The sequence below is a fragment of the Procambarus clarkii genome, chromosome 80 (genome assembly GCF_040958095.1).
Source record: "Procambarus clarkii isolate CNS0578487 chromosome 80, FALCON_Pclarkii_2.0, whole genome shotgun sequence".
Lineage (NCBI taxonomy): Eukaryota > Metazoa > Arthropoda > Malacostraca > Decapoda > Cambaridae > Procambarus > Procambarus clarkii.
This window is the reverse complement of record NC_091229.1, coordinates 22,451,817-22,469,204: the sequence shown is the minus strand read 5'-3', so window position 1 is coordinate 22,469,204 and position 17,388 is coordinate 22,451,817. Positions and strand designations below refer to the sequence as shown.

The 17,388-nt window shown below is 46.1% G+C and overlaps 1 protein-coding gene across 2 annotated transcripts in view; it reads right to left on the bottom strand.

Annotated features, from left to right (window-relative positions):
- LOC123746319 (organic solute transporter subunit alpha) overlaps positions 1-12,357 on the bottom strand; it is a 78,139-nt gene extending 65,782 nt beyond the window's left edge. The window contains exons 1-3 of one of the 2 annotated variants that reach the window (XM_069314941.1): positions 12,124-12,357; positions 6,194-6,949; positions 5,664-6,106 (exon numbers count right to left, since the gene is read on the bottom strand). In XM_069314941.1, the coding sequence (XP_069171042.1) occupies positions 5,664-5,808 (145 nt within the window). In that variant the 5' untranslated portion in view covers positions 5,809-6,106; positions 6,194-6,949; positions 12,124-12,357. Of the gene's footprint in view, positions 1-5,663; positions 6,950-12,123 lie in introns of both variants that reach the window. The other variant, XM_045727721.2, reaches the window with a different exon arrangement.
- Positions 12,358-17,388: the final 5,031 nt, after the last annotated feature.

Sequence of the window (17,388 nt, the reverse complement as noted above, 5' to 3'; positions counted from 1 at the left end):
ACTGACCGTCCCCAGGATACAACCCACAGTAACTGCCCGACTCCCGGATACCTACTGCTGGGTGAACACAAGCATCAGGCACAAAGGCAACACGCCCAATCAATTCTAATGTACCCAGGGGCGAACAGTGAAAGAACGGTGCCCCAGTCATGTCTCCTTCCCGGGATTCGACCCCGGGTCTTGTGGGGCGGTGGTTGAGGAGCCGAGCGCGTTAGCCCCCGTGATGGTGCCAAGACCAGGTAAAGGAGGGAGGAGGTCTACTCCTGAACAACACGACCCGCAGTCTCATCCCGCTAATAATAAATCTAAATCTTATTTATCAAATCGGGCAAGAACAACTAATGCCTTCACTGGTATAGGCATGTGACGTCAATGTGACGTCACACCTCGTGCACACCAAGGAATATTATATATATATATATATATATATATATATATATATATATATATATATATATATATATATATATATATATATATATTATATATTAGATATATATATATATTATATATTATATATATATTATATATTATATATATATATTATATATATATATATATATATATATATTATATATATATATATATATATATATATATATATATATATATATATATATATATATATATATATAAACATCTTATCTCTTAGTTTTGCTAGGTTAGGTTATGATAGGATAGTTTGGGTTTGGTCAGATTAGGATAGATTAGTCTGGATTAGTATAAGTTAGATTAGATTGGGTTGAGTTGGGATAGCTTTGTTTATAAAGTAGTGATACATACTTTCTCAGGTCTAAGACCCCCGACTAGTCAGCGTATCTAATGTTGCTTTCCACACACACACACACACACACACACACACACACACACACACACACACACACACACACACACACACACACATCACGTGGACACTCCTCCCTCTCACCTCAACATGACATATACTTCTGATTCTTAATTAAGATCAAATACAATTTGAATTCATTTTCAGAAGCTGCCAATCTCCCCCTCCCCTCCTCCCCCCCCCACAGACTCAGTCAAGAGTCCTATAGAGCCAAGAGTCCCAGGGCTCTTTAGGCTATAGCCAGAGTAGAAATGGACGTGTTCAAGAACCAAATAGACAAGACTATGTGTCGAAAGTCGCTCCACACAACAGCCTTTTAGATCAAGAACTCAACACAATCCTGACTCCAGACCCGCGCTTGGTGAGCCGAACTCTCAGAACGCCCTTCGGGTATATCTCAAGGTGTACTTGGGCTATACCTGGTATACTGCGGGTATATTTATCAAAGCTTTCACTGTCGCTCCCACCAGCACCCTAGAGGAGCTGGGCGTGGGCCCACCGGACACCAGCGCCGCCTTCTGACGTTCGTTTGCTTAGTAAATGCAGCCGGCTTTCACCCATGACCACACAAAGCCAGCAAGGTGGGCCAAGGCGAGCCCACTGGTGGGCCTCTAGTGGACCACTGGTGGGCCTCTAGTGGACCACTGGTGGGCCTCTAGTGGACCACTGGTGGGCCTCTAGTGGACCACTGGTGGGCCACTGATGGGAGATACCTAGGAGTGAGTTCCGCCGTCAATATTTTAATTAATTTCATATTTAATGACCAAAGGATTTGCCAATACGGGGCGAGGGACATGATGGGATGGAAATACCGAAAATGGAGAAGATTGCTGAGTGGAAAAGGTCTTAATGTACCCTTCCCATTGGATGGGAAGGGTGGGAAGCACGTTAGGCTTCCCGTAGGCTCCCATATCCAAGGGCGAGGCTGCCAGAGTGGACAGCCAGCCACTTGAGAAACCTGTACATCTTTTCAACAACCACGGAGGCTTTGTTTACAATTAATAAATTGTTGATGAACTCCGAGACACCCCGAGGATGTTTATAACAAGAACTAGATGGGGTAACCGGCTGGACCCGGGTAACCCATCACAGCCCGGTTGATCACGTATTGCCTGGCACCTCCTAGCACTGCCTGGTACATTTTGCTGGCACTCCTGGCACCCCTAGACACCTGACACTGCCTGAAATTATGCTGTATCTTATTTCATTTAGAGTGAGAGGAAGCCGAGGCTGTCTCGCTCCAGCTGTTGTGGAGAGGAGAGGTCATGCAGTACCTCTCACTCAAGTGAGAGAGGGGTCACGCATGACCTCTCACTCAAGTGAGAGAGAGGTCATACATGATCTCTCACCCAAGTGAGAGAGAGGTCATATATGATCTCTCACCCAAGTGAGAGAGAGGTCATACATGATCTCTCACCCAACGTAGAAGAGGATGAGACATTGATAAGACACCACCCTTCTGTTACTATCTGTATGTGTGTATGTATATGTGTGTGTGTGTGATGGTGTGTATGTGTGTGTGTCTTTCTGTGTTTGCATTCCCCTCGCTTCGTAATTTAATCACCCACCTCTGAAAAATTACAATAATATATATATATATATATATATATATATATATATATATATATATATATATATATATATATATATATATATATTATATATATATATATATATATATATATATATATATATATATATATATATATATATATATTATATATATATATATATATATATATATATATATATATATATATATATATATATATATATATATATAATTATTACAATACACACTTTCGGTCTTTAAACTAATTGCAGGTAAAGTGACTTACAGGTAGGGAGAAGAGACATCATGAGCGCCCATGTTGAATATTTAATTATGTAAATAACCCCCCCCCCCACAGAGCCCATGACGCAAACGGTATGCAAGATTTGCTAGTCATCTTCTTGGGAATCCGCTCGGCTCTATCTGGCTCTGTCACCGCTCTGTGTTTTGTTTTAACGAGCTTAGGTACATAGAGCAATGTGCTGCCACCTTACTCGGGGATTACAGAGCACAGCGCAAGAGTTAGCTATAAGATGATCTAATATATCTCACACAGGATTTACGGGCTATTCGTGCCCGTGCCACCTCTAGGGTGGCTTAATCTTTACCAATCAATCTCACAGGATGGCTAGGCATGCGTGGAATCAGGAGAGGACAGGAGATGGGAGTGTAGTCGGCTATGGCCTGCACTAGCAAGACTTTCTTTGGGTTTAAGATGATCAGGCAGAGCTCGAAGTTGTAGCTCAAGTCGATTCAGGCAGCGTCTGGGATCCTTGCGGACGTAGGTTCGAACCCTCGTCACGGCCCTTGTGGATTTGTTCATCAGGCTTTTAATATTGGTGAGGGTGTGAAGTGGCTCGCCCCCAACACCTCATGCATGATGGCTGTATATCACTCCCTCCACTCACACATAATTTCAAGTTCTTTCTAAACCAGGACCTTTGGTATCGTCACCAGGACCTTTGGCATCGTCGCCACGACCTTTGACATCATCACCAGGACCTTTGGCATCGTCACCAGGACCTTTGGCATCGTCACCACGACCTTTGGCATCGTCACCAGGACCTTTGGCATCGTCACCAGGACCTTTGACATCATCACCAGGACCTTTGGCATCGTCACCAGGACCTTTGGCATCGTCACAACGACCTTTGGCATCGTCACCAGGACCTTTGGCATCGTCACCAGGACCTTTGGCATCGTCACCACGACCTTTGGCATCGTCACCAGGACCTTTGGCATCGTCACCAGGACCTTTGGCATTGTCACCACGACCTTTGGCATCGTCACCAGGACCTTTGGCATCGTCACCAGGACCTTTGGCATCGTCACCACGACCTTTGGCATCGTCACCAGGACCTTTGGCATCGTCACCAGGACCTTTGGCATCATCACCAGGACGTGGCACCGTCACCAGGACCTGGCACCGTCACCAGGACCTGACACAGTCACCAATAACAGTTGGACGGCCCTCAGTTATCGTTCATGGCTGAGTTAGCTCTGAGTATAGACATCATTATCCAGTTTTGGAAGTTGAGAACTGGCGCCCCTGTGAGTAAGAGGATTGCACCTCACTCTTCCACCTTGCTCACTTTTCCCTCTGTACACTGCTCCTTCCCTCTTCTCTTACTTCTCCTTCCCTCTCCTTCTCTTACTTCTCCACCCCCTACTCTTTCCGGCTAACCCACACCATTGACTGTTGACTGGCTTATTGTCTGGTAAATATATCACAAAATATGTCAGGGTAAAACGCGACAGTTATCCTCTACAAACTGACTGCTGGAAGGTGATATTTCTGCGTGAGCCCTAAATCTCTGGCTGCCTGGGGGCCAGATTCACGAAATAGTTACGCAAGCCCTTACGAACCTGTACATCTTTTCTCACTCTTTGGCGGTTTTGTTTACAATTATTAAACAGTTAATGAGCTCCGAAGCACCAGGAGGCTGTTTATAACAATAACAACAGTTGATTGGCAAGTTTTCATGCTTGTAAATTGTTTAATAAATGTAACCAAAGCCGTCAAAAATTCAGGAAAGATGTACACGTTCGTAAGTACATGCGTAACTGCTTCGTGAATCTTCCCCTAGGTCTGTGCTGCTTAATCTATGTAGCTTACTTGATGTATTAATGTCTAAGTCGTATGTTAGTTTCAGTATGGTTATATACCACGTGTTTCACAACGGATTCTGCGCTCCTAAAACCCAGTGGTAATGTAATTTGTAACTCTGCATTGTGTTAGACAATATTTCAGTGATCTTATCTTGAGATGATTTCGGGGCTTTTTTTTTTTTAGTGTCCCCGCGGCCCGGTCCTCGACCAGGCCTCCACCCCCAGGAAGCAGCCCGTGACAGCTGACTAACACCCAGGTACCTATTTTACTGCTAGGTAACAGGGGGCATAGGGTGAAAGAAACTCTGCCCATTGTTTCTCGCCGGCCCAGGACCACAGGATCACAAGTCCAGCGTGCTGTCCGCTCGGCCGACCGGCTCCGTCGGTCATTGGTCCAACATGCTGCCAGAAGCTTATTGGACCAACATTATCCAGAAGCTGACGAGTGCAATAAACGAGGGATCGATAGATTGTTTCGAGCGTAGGTTAGACATGTATATGAATGAGTATGGGGCATATCAACAAGAGTTGCCTCGTATGCAATAAACCGTCTGCAGTTTACAGTGTCTTGCTTGTTGAAATAACCGCGGCTAGGAGATAATTGATTAACAAATTAAGACACACACACAGGTTCAGGAACCTGTACACCTGTTGATTGACGGTTGAGAGACGGGACCAAAGAGCCAGAGCTCAACCCCCGCACAACTAGGTGAGTACACACACACACACAAACACACAGTTTCATTTGAGAGGCGGGACCAAAGAGCCAGAGCTCAACCCCCACAAGCACAACTAGGTGAGTACACACGTCTAGCTAGAAGCCTCTTGTCCTTCACATAAACAATTCAAATACGACTTTTCTTTGATTTCTCCCAAAAACATAAATGCAGATTTAACATGCGTTCCATGATCATTGTCGACACGTTTCAGTAAATATGTAAGAAGATCTTGTTGACCAGATCACACACTAGAAGGTGAAGGGACGACGACGTTTCGGTCCGTCCTGGACCATTCTCAAGTCGATTGTGAGAATGGTCCAGGACGGACCGAAACGTCGTCGTCGTCCCTTCACCTTCTAGTGTGTGGTCTGGTCAACATTCTTCAGCCACGTTATTGTGACTCCTCGTCTGCATAAGAAGATCATGTTAGTTCACTTACCTTCCAGAAATTGTAGACACGAGGGCTCGAAGTCGAGGACCTCCTGTGTGCACCTAGTCACTGTCATGATCGAACTCAGATTGCTGAAGGGCGCTAGAGACTCTCCTTCAGGGCTCGGCGACACCGTCTCCGTCTCCGCCATCATTCCTTCCTGGTCTTCCAACCTTCGTTATCACAACCTTCCGTTTAACTGGGGGCCTGATACTGGCGTCTTGGTTTAGCCTTCGAACCAACTTGTGTGTTCAAGGTACGTGTTTTCCCGCTGACTGGTAATACTTTTCAGAATGACTCCAGACCCTTCTTGACGTACAGTGGTATTTCCAGACCCTCTTGACGTACAGTGGTATTTCCAGACCCTCTTGACGTACAGTGGTATTTCCAGACCCTCTTGACGTACAGTGGTATTTTCAGACCCTCTTGACTTACAGTGGTATTTACAGACCCTCTTGACGTACAGTGGTATTTTCAGACCCTCTTGACGTACAGTGGTATTTCCAGACCCCTCTTGATGTACAGTGGTATTTCCAGACCCTCTTGACGTACAGTGGTATTTCCAGACCCTCTTGACGTACAGTGGTATTTCCAGACCCTCTTGACGTACAGTGGTATTTCCAGACCCCTCTTGACGCAAACAAATGTTTCCAGATCGTCTTTTTAACGCACACAACCCTTACACCCTACCTTCCGTTGAGTGAACGACTGGATTACTTATTCGGAACACACGTTGACTAGATCCATCGTGAAACTCGTGTATGTAAAGTGATTCAGTGGACAATGCAAGAGGCCAATAACGACACGTCTGTCTGCTTGGACCTTCACCGCGGGACTGAGGCGGCAAGGGTGTGTGTGGGCAGAGAGCTCGTCTCGGGGGAAAACAGTTGGCTCACCGTGACTAGCGAGGACCTGAAGGACTCTCTTGAAGAGTTGGTGACGATGAGGGCCCGCCTCGTCTATCTCCTTCAAGACACGTAATAAGCGCCCTTCAGATTGACAAATCCGTATCACCTGTAAATCCCTCAGGATAAAAGTTACTTTACCCCCATTGACCGAGAAGGATGCACGTCTTCCCTCACAGGAGGTCAAGGTCCAGCGTTGCGTCAGAGAAGCAAATGCCAGGTTACCATTACAGGATCTGAAGACATTTGAAGCAGGACACGACAGCTTCTGTGATGGGTACGATTGGTTGATTATATTCTATCTGTCTTCGTCACATCTGGCTAAGTTGTAGTGAATTACTTGTAGTCAACTGTGAACTGCTACTGAGAACTTCCAATGACGTCACACCCCTGAAGAACATAGGATTTATATGAGAGAAAGGATCGTTTATATTTCGTACAGTGAGAAATCCATTATATATTTCAAACACGCCTAATTTACATATCCTAATCATTTTCAAAGATAAAATAATTATGCTACTGCTAATATTTACAATAATTATATTGTTATTATTGAAGACCAATCGGTATAAGTGTCGATTATCCTTCCCTGCTCTCTATAAAATTATATTATTTCTATAAGAAAATGTCAATTAACTTTATTACTTCAAATACCACATGTTATCAAACAATATTCCACGTAGGAAGACCATATAGAGGTCTGAGCATACAAGCCCTTCCTCCTCGTGTCCGGACCCCCCGCCCCCCCCCCCCCCACACACACACCGTCCGACACTGCACCAGCCCTTAGGCCTACGAGGTTAAGTACCTCTTTCACTGCCCCTATACACGGCCCTCAAGGGGCTCGTCCGAGCATTCAGGAGTCATTAGCGTTTCCTAGTACTGGCCTCGTCCACTTCTCTTCCTCCACCAGTCCCTCACACATCCTACTGACTTCTCCAACAGAGAGAGAGAGAGAGAGAGAGAGAGAGAGAGAGAGAGAGAGAGAGAGAGAGAGAGAGAGAGAGAGAGACAGAGACAGAGTGTGCGTATGTATTCACTATTTGTATTTACTATTTGCACCTGTAGGATCGAGCTGTTTGTTCGTGGACCTCGCCTTTCTGGCCGCCTGTTATCTCGTGCACTGACTTCCGACCTGTTTGTTCTCTATCATACCTATTTCTCTATCATATATTTATCTCTCTTATACACAGACACACACACACACATCCCGTACAAGTTGTTTAACTCCCAGGTATCTATTTACTGCTAGGTGAAAAGGAGATATCAGGTGATACCCTTTCGCCCGCTTACTAACCAAAGACCCATCCACCAGCTCGCTAACCAAAGACCCCTCCACCAGCTTGTTAACCAAAGACTCCCTCCACCAGCTTGCTAACCAAAGACTCCCTCCACTAGCTCGCTAACCAAAGACTCCCTCCACCAGCTCGCTAACCAAAGACTCCCTCCACTAGCTCGCTAACCAAAGACCCCTCCACCAGCTTGTTAACCAAAGACTCCCTCCACCAGCTTGCTAACCAAAGACTCCCTCCACTAGCTCGCTAACCAAAGACTCCCTCCACCAGCTCGCTAACCAAAGACTCCCTCCACTAGCTCGCTAACCAAAGACCCCTCCACCAGCTTGTTAACCAAAGACTCCCTCCACTAGCTCGCTAACCAAAGACCCCCTCCACCAGCTCGCTAACCAAAGACCCCTCCACCAGCTCGCTAACCAAAGACTCCCTCCACCAACTCGCTAACCAAAGACCCCTCCGCTAGCTCGCTAACCAAAGACCCCCCCCCAAAAGCCCGCTATACTAGAAAAGTCTGCATCAAACTTTAAGCGGTCTTAAGTACCAATTGAGTACGCATTACCTGAATCCAGTGCCAACTTGATATCTTCAACTAGACGATTCTGGGTTGCTGGTAATTTAACTGACAGCCTGTACCAAGTGGCAAGATAGACCTTGAATTGAGCGACAAATGGATATCAATTGAGGGCACAAAAGATATCATTTTTTCATTTTGAAAATTAACCAGTGAGGGGAAGGTAGAGAGTTTATTCATCTCCATGAGAATTAATACCAGCATTATCCTCACTTTAATAGGACTTAATTGAAATCCTCAGATTAGGCAAAATTGTAATTAATTTTGTCAATAAAGATGTTAATAATAATAATAGGTTAACCGAGCCATTAAGTAAAAGAAAACAGTGCCCAACAATTTCTGTAGCACTCAAGAATCAAATCCGGGATCCCCCCCCCCCTGGTGTGAGTAGAAAACGAAGCCAGCTGTGCTAATCCAGGAACCACAAGCACCTTGTGCTAACCCTCCTAAAAAAAGGGGGCACCCAGTACAGTGGGTAGCATGACAGGCAAGAGCCATGATGCCCTTGGATCAATCACTGCCAGATTTAAGGTCAAATGCGTTCGCGGCGGCGCGCTGCCTGACCCCGGGGGAGGGCATGGGGCATCATGTCAGGAACAATCAGGAGAATATTCCTGACGCGGCCAGGCCGCGGCGGCGACGGTTTGGTAGATTGCCTCGGGTTTACGAGAATAGGATAATGACACAAGTGTCAGTCGAGAACTGTGATTCTGGGAGTTCATGACAGGGTCGAGTGACTCCTCCCCCCCCCCTCTAGCCTGCGTCCGGGAAGATGTATTCACCTAGTTGTGCTTGCGGGGGTTGAGCTCTGCTCTTTCGGTCTGCCTCTCAACTGTCATTAATCAACTGTTACTAACTACAATTTTTTTTCACACACACACACACACACATACCCCAGGAAGCAGCCCGTAGCAGCTGTCTAACTCCCAGGTACATATTTATTGCTAGGTAACAGGTGCATCAGGGTGAAGGAAACTCTACCCATTTGTTTTACCGGCGGTTGCCAGGGATCGAACCCCGGTCCCTACGTCCACGAGCCTAGAGCGCTGTCCACTCAGCCACCAAACCCCCCATCCTCAGCCCACCCCCCACCCCGTCAATCCTCCCCCCACCGCCAAACATGCCCCCACAAAGGACTATATGATACCTTCCGTTTAAGGGCGCTGGTAGACCAGTCGGGTTCCTCCTCGTCTCACAATCTGGAATTCCGATCTCGAATCCCGGGCGGGAGAGAGAGAAAAGGTTTAGCGTGTTCCCCAACACCTAATGCACCTATTCACCTAACAGTAACTAGGTACCTAGGAGTCGGTCAGCTTGGTGTGTGTGGGGGGTTGCGTCTTGAGCAGTTCAATCTCAGGAGAAGGAAGTGGGTGACCTCGAAACAAGCCTAACGTGTATATATATATATACCCTGGCTGCCTGTCCCCCCCGACACAATTACACATACCTCCCCAACATATTTCTCGTCAATAGTTGCATCCATTCACCAACAAGAACACAACAATCCTGTGAATTATGTTATTATAACAAAATAAACAACTCCCGCCAAACACACGACGTTCGAACAAATTTTAACACCTAACAATTGTAACAATCAATACAGCAAGTTATAATAACAACAACGTTCTAATACGGCGTTATAGCAACATGTAACAACTTTGACTAAGTCTCACTAGGCCACTTTGTGTTCTATTTTTATATAGCGTCCGGGAGAGGGAATAAAACCAAATTAAAAATATGCCTAGTATAGCACATATATGTTGACCAGACCACACACTAGAAGGTGAAGGGACAACGACGTTTCGGTCCGTCCTGGACCATTCTCGATTGTGAGAATGGTCCAAGACGGACCGAAACGTCGTCGTCCCTTCACCTTCTAGTGTGTGGTTTGGTCAACATTTTTCTATCCACGTTATTGTGACTTTCCATCTGCATTAGCACATATATGTTACTATTTTAGGCCTTAGATAACGTGTATTAGGTACTTAAATAACCACCAAACATCTAGGATGATTAGGTTAGGTTTGATTTACCAGATTGATTAATAATTGAAAAAACTTTTCAGGCTTGTCCAAATTCAATAATAAAAAAGTCAACATTCTAGTGATCTATGACGACATGTGATAGATCACATCATTACTATAATTACTTTAATTTCAGAAGGATGGACTGGAATATTATTGCACAATGCCTTGCAATGTGTAACCGAGCCTGCAACAGGAGACGAGAGAGAGGGGGGGGCGGGGGGATGGATTGCACAATACATCCATCCATCCATCCCGTCCTCCTGAGGTTTCCCACCGTCAAGAAACTATCCTACTAAAGTGCCCTTTTCCTAACCCAACCGGAGGACCCAAAACAGAAAACGACACAGTACATCTCAAGATAACCTCAAGATAACATCACTTTTGCCAGCCGCTTCCATTTTACTAGTCCGACGATTTTCTGATCTTAAGAGAATACGTCAAAATGCAACGCTCTATTAGGAGACCGGGTGTAGCCTGTCCTCTCCGTTTGCCGCAACGAACAGAAAATGATGTTTCTTTCACCCTTATGCCCCTGTTCACCTAGCAGTAAATAGGTACCTGGGAGTTAGACAGCTGCTACGGGCTGCTGCTGCTTCATGGGAATGTGTAACAAAAAAGGAGGGCTGGTCGGGGCCGCGGGGTATGCCCCGGGTTCGTATCCTGGCCGGAGAGGATTTACTGGGCGCAATTCCTTAACTGTAGCCTCTGTTTAACGCAACAGTAAAATGTGTACTTGGATGAAAAAACGATTCTTCGCGGCGGGGATCGTATTCCAGGGACCATAGGATTAAGGACTTGCCCGAAACGCTACGCGTACTAGTGGCTGTACAAGAATGTAACAACTCTTGTATATATCTCAAAAAAAAAAAAAAAAAAAAAAGACGGTGGGGAGAGTGGTACTCGGGCTGGGCAACCCCCCTAGCTAATTACCAGGCTGTCAGCAGCACCCCCTAGCTAGCAATACCTCCTAGGTAAATTACCAGGGTGTCAGCGGTGGTGTCAGCACGTGGTCAGCCCGGCCCCTCTTTCTCCCTCTCTCTCTCTCTCTCTCTCTCTCTCTCTCTCTCTCTCTCTCTCTCTCTCTCTCTCTCTCTCAGTTCATATTTACTTTTCACCTTCACCCATCGTCAAATTATGCTTTTAGCACAGTAAATTATATATATATATGTCGTACCTAATAGCCAGAACGCACTTCTCAGCCTACTATTCAAGGCCCGATTTGCCTAATAAGCCAAGTTTTCATGAATTAATGTTTTTTCGTCTACCTAACCTACCTAACCTAACCTAACCTAGCTTTTTTTGGCTACCTAACCTAACCTTACCTATAAATATAGGTTAGGTTAGGTTAGGTAGGGTTGGTTAGGTTCGGTCATATATCTACGTTAATTTTAACTCCAATAAAAAAAAATTGACCTCATACATAGAGAAAAGGGTTGCTTTATCATTTCATAAGAAAAAAATTATAGTAAATATATTAATTCAGGAAAACTTGGCTTATTAGGCAAATCGGGCCTTGAATAGTAGACTGAGAAGTGAGTTCTGGCTACTAGGTACGACATATATATATATATATATATATATATTATATATATATATATATATTATATATATATATATATATATATATATATATATATATAACATTTGTATAGTTAGAAGGTCTGTGTTTACCTGCATCAGCTGTGGTGGTGCAGACCCGTGACGTCACACACTGCGTCAACAAACGTTTAGTGAAGTGTAAATCACAAGCGCCTTCCCTGTTCTTGAAACGTTTCCCCTCTCAGGCCTCTTCGGTGATGTCGCCCTAAACACCTGGTTTCGTCTTACGGATATTTTACACCTCGGAGCGCCTCAAATATAGCTCCTTACTCCTTCAAAGTGAGGCCAAGACTGACCGCGTGCTGAGGCAGCTCAACGGCTAGCCTATCTCGGCGGAATCACATCCCGGCAGCCAATCGCAGAGGGATGCATATACGTCACAAGCAGTTTCAGCCAATCACTGTTTCCGCTGCCCATGACGTCGCAGGTCTAGGTCACTAATCAGGGAAGGGCTAGGCTGTGACGTCACTCGATCAGGCCAATGCCCGGATGGATGATATTTTCCCGCCAGTAATGATGTTTTCCATTGCATTCCAGCTCTCTCTTTCTCGCTCTCTCTCAATTTTCATATACGTTTTTTTTTCCTCAATTTGCTATATATTTTTTCCAAGGTTTTCTACTTTTTTTTACTATTTTATTTCGAAGGCTGTATATTAATACTTCTATTACCAGTTATATATATTTTTCTTCGATATTAATACTTTCTTTGTGTGTATATCCATTTTTCACATTATTATTATTATTATTAAACACGGGCTGGTCACCAACACGGGCTGGTCACCAACACGGGCTGGTCACCAACACGGGCTGGTCACCAACACTGGCTGGTCCCCAACACTGGCTGGTCACCAACACGGGCTGGTCCCCAAGACGGGCTGGTCACCAACACGGGCTGGTCACCAACACGGGCTGGTCACCAACACGGGCTGGTCACCAACACTGGCTGGTCACCAACACGGGCTGGTCACCAACACTGGCTGGTCCCCAACACTGGCTGGTCACCAACACTGGCTGGTCACCAACACTGGCTGGTCACCAACACTGGCTGGTCACCAACACGGGCTGGTCACCAACACGGGCTGGTCACCAACACGGGCTGGTCCCCAACACGGGCTGGTCACCAACACGGGCTGGTCCCCAACACGGGCTGGTCACCAACACGGGCTGGTCCCCAACACGGGCTGGTCACCAACACGGGCTGGTCCCCAACACGGGCTGGTCCCCAACACGGGCTGGTCCCCAACACGGGCTGGTCACCAACACGGGCTGGTCACCAACACGGGCTGGTCACCAACACGGGCTGGTCACCAACACGGGCTGGTCCCCAACACGGGCTGGTCCCCAACACGGGCTGGTCACCAACACGGGCTGGTCCCCAACACGGGCTGGTCCCCAACACGGGCTGGTCCCCAACACGGGCTGGTCACCAACACTGGCTGGTCACCAACACGGGCTGGTCACCAACACGGGCTGGTCACCAACACGGGCTGGTCACCAACACGGGCTGGTCACCAACACGGGCGGGTCACCAACACGGGCTGGTCCCCAACACGGGCTGGTCACCAACACGGGCGGGTCCCCAACACTGGCTGGTCACCAACACGGGCTGGTCACCAACACGGGCTGGTCACCAACACGGGCTGGTCACCAACACGGGCGGGTCACCAACACGGGCTGGTCACCAACACGGGCTGGTCCCCAACACTGGCTGGTCACCAACACGGGCTGGTCACCAACACGGGCTGGTCACCAACACGGGCTGGTCACCAACACGGGCGGGTCACCAACAAAGAGTTATCTTACACGATGATCAATACCTGACGGCGCCGGCAACCCAACCAATAGGCTATCGCTCCGGTACCACCAGCTCACAAGGCTGTTATCGTTCCCGGAAACGGACATGTGATTACAACTCTACTTGGAATGTATATAGTTCTCAAGTATGTTTAAATTGGTAGTGTGACTGTTTAAGTGGGCAGTTTGGTTGCCTAATTGGTAGTTTGGAACTAAATGCCCTACTCTGTTGGTATGTTCCTTGTGGCATATACTTGGAATTGTTTCGTGTTTTTTTAATTTTTATAATCCCTCCCTGACCGTGTGTGTACTCGCCTAGTTATGCTTGCAGGGGTTGAGCTCTGGATGTTTGGTCCCGCTTCTCAATTGTCAATCAACTGGTGTACAGATTCCTGAGCCTACTGGGCTCTGTCATATCTACATTTGAAACTGTGTATGGAGTCAGCCTCCACCACATCGCTGCTTAATGCATTTCATGTTAACTACTCTGACACTGAAAAAGTTCTTTCTAACGTCCCTGTGGCTCATTTGGGTACTCAAGTCTCCACCTGTGTCCCCTTGTTCGCGTACTACCCGTGTTAAACAAAAATTTAACTTTATCTACCTTGTCAATTCCTGTGAGAATTTTGTAGGTAATGATCATGTCTCCCCGAGCTCTCCTGTCTTCCAGTGTCGTGAGATTCAATTCCAGAAATCTTTCCTCTCGGCTCGGGGACTTGCCTGGTGGCATACCTCTGAACCTTTTCTAACTTCGTTTTGTGTTTGACTAGATGTGGATTCCACGCTGGAGTCGGATATTCCAGTATTGGTCTGACATATAAGGTATATAAGGTTCCGAATGATTCCTTACACAAGTTTCTGAAGGTAGTTCTTAGATTTGCCAGCCTTGCATACGCCGCTAATGTTATGCTTTTGATGTGGGCTTCAGGGGACAGGTCTGGTATGATATCAACCCGCAGATCTTTCGTCCCGACTCCTGAAAGATTTTCTCTTCCAGCTGGTACCTTGTGTTTGGCCTCCTGCTCCTTACGCCTATCTTCATCCCTTTGCACTTGTTCGATTTAAACTCTAGTAGCCATTTGTTGGACCATTCCTTCAGTCTGACAAGGTCATCCTGTAGCCTCTTGCTGTCCTCCTCTGTCTTAATTTTTCTCATAATTTTAGCACCATCAACAAACATTGAGAGGAATGAGTCTATGCCTTCTAGAAGATTATTCAGGTATATCAGAAACAGGAGAGGTCCGAGTACAGACCCCTGCGGGATCGACTCCGCTGGTGACTTCACGCCAATATGTCTCACTCCTCACAGTAACTCTCTGCTTCCTGTTGTTTAGGTACTCCCTTATCCACTGAAACACCCCTACCACTTACTCCAGCTTGTTTCTCCAACTTATGCAACAGTCTCTTATGTGATACTGTGTCAAAAGCTTTCTGACAGTCCAAGAAAATGCAGTCTGCCCATCCTTCTTTTCTTGCATAATGCTTGTTGCTTGATCATAGAATTTTATTAAACCTATGAGACACTACTTGCCTTCCCTGAACTCATGCTGGTGGTGTGTTACAAAGTCCCATCTCTCCAGATATGCTATCAGGCATTTTCTCACGATCTTCTCCATCACCTTGCATGGTATACAAGTTAAGGACACCGGCGTGTAGTTTAGGCCCTCCTACCTGCTCCCCATTTTTGTAGATTGGGACTATGTTAGCTGTTTTCTAACTCTCTGGTAAGTCTCCCGTTTCCAGTGACTTGTTATAGACAAAAAGAGAGAGAGAGAGAGAGAGAGAGAGAGAGAGAGAGAGAGAGAGAGAGAGAGAGAGAGAGAGAGAGAGAGAGAGAGAGAGAGAGAGAGAGAGAGACAGAGACAGAGACAGAGACAGAGACAGAGACAGAGAGAGAGAGAGAGAGAGAGAGAGAGAGAGAGAGAGAGAGAGAGAGAGAGAGAGAGAGAGAGAGAGCGCCAGCCAGGTACCCCTCCTAGTATTATACTAACTGCATTAGGTTATACTTACTTAATTGTTTTTGCGAAGGTCGAGTTTCGGTTAAATCATTTCCAGAACTAAATTCGCTCTCATACCAGGAAAAGATGAAGGTCTAACACTATTGACCAGAAAAGTTAGGGCTGATCTTACAGAAACCATTACAATGCTGAATAAACTGAATAAATGTTGAATAAACTAAAGACATTCCAGACCACTTGTGTAAATCGTTTTATATATATGCACTAGAGATAATTTGACTACATAATGTAGTTGTCTAAACTCTTTCATATACCTTGCCAGACTGACAGTAAACACACAATAATATTATATATATATTTGCTATAATGTTTACAAATTGTGCATGACCCGACGGCATCGTGGCAGGCTGTAGAGTGCCGGTGGAGACTAGGCTATAGGCCGGCGGAGACTAGGCTATAGGCCGGTGGAGACTAGGCTATAGGCCGGCGGAGACTAGGCTATAGGCCGGTGGAGACTAGGCTACAGGCCGGTGGAGACTAGGCTACAGGCCGCTAGGCCTGTCTCGTGAGGTCCAGAAAGGTCAGTGGTTGTGTTCTTCCAGGTACCAAGAGTACTCCGCCAGGTACTCATGGTACCTGGGGGATGATCTGGTGGTGAGAATCTTACGGTCGAATCTCATCGGATATAGATAAGATCGCCCCAAAAGGGTGAGTGAGGTTTGAAGTAGGGATAGGTATCATAGGAGAAGTTGAGAAGATTGAGAGAGATAGTATTTTTAGTGTGATAGAAAGCTTCGAAGCTTAACATAGCAAAAGTGAACGGGTTGGACGCAGTTTAGGGGAGGCTAAGCAATTATAGACAACGGTCCGTGGGCACCATCAATGTCTTACTCACGCCATTGGTGTATCCCGCATGCTGGAGCAACATATCGAGAAAACAACTATTCCGTGGTCAGGGAAAACTAACGTTGTCGGGTAAAGAAAAAAAAACCATAGTGTGTTTACGCATGTACTAACTGCTGTGGCTGGTTGTGTGTAATGTTACCTATATTGTGTATGTTACTTGTTAGTTGCCAAGTGTGTTGGTGAGGAAGTTATGTTGTGTGTTACAAGAAATACAGCCTAGTGTTGATTGTGATTTACCGCGTCTTGTGTTTGTTTTTGTAGGTGTAGGAGTATTGTTTCTGTGTGTGTGGTGTTGTATATAACTCTCGAGTCAGGTGGTTTAGGTGCGGAAGGGAATGAGGTACTCCCCTGGGTCTTCCCATGATGTCCGCAAGCTCGAGGCTTTGGCCACTGAGTTCGCTAACATATCATGGGACATATTTGCATTCAGGGGTTTTGGAGGTCTAAGAGGGTCTTGGCGGTTCGTTATCTGGCCAATGATCATAGTCCCAGTCAGGGTTGTTGCCCTGGGTCAGGTTTCCCAGCCTGGTTCTTGTCTTTATTTTGTGAATGTATTTGCCACTCTCCTAGGTAGGTCCCAGGTTTCCTGATTTCTGTGCTGTTATATAGCTTCAGGAAGTCACCAAGAGGCTTTATTAGGGGAGCCTCCTAGTGTGTGGTCTGGTCAAAGGCTTTATTA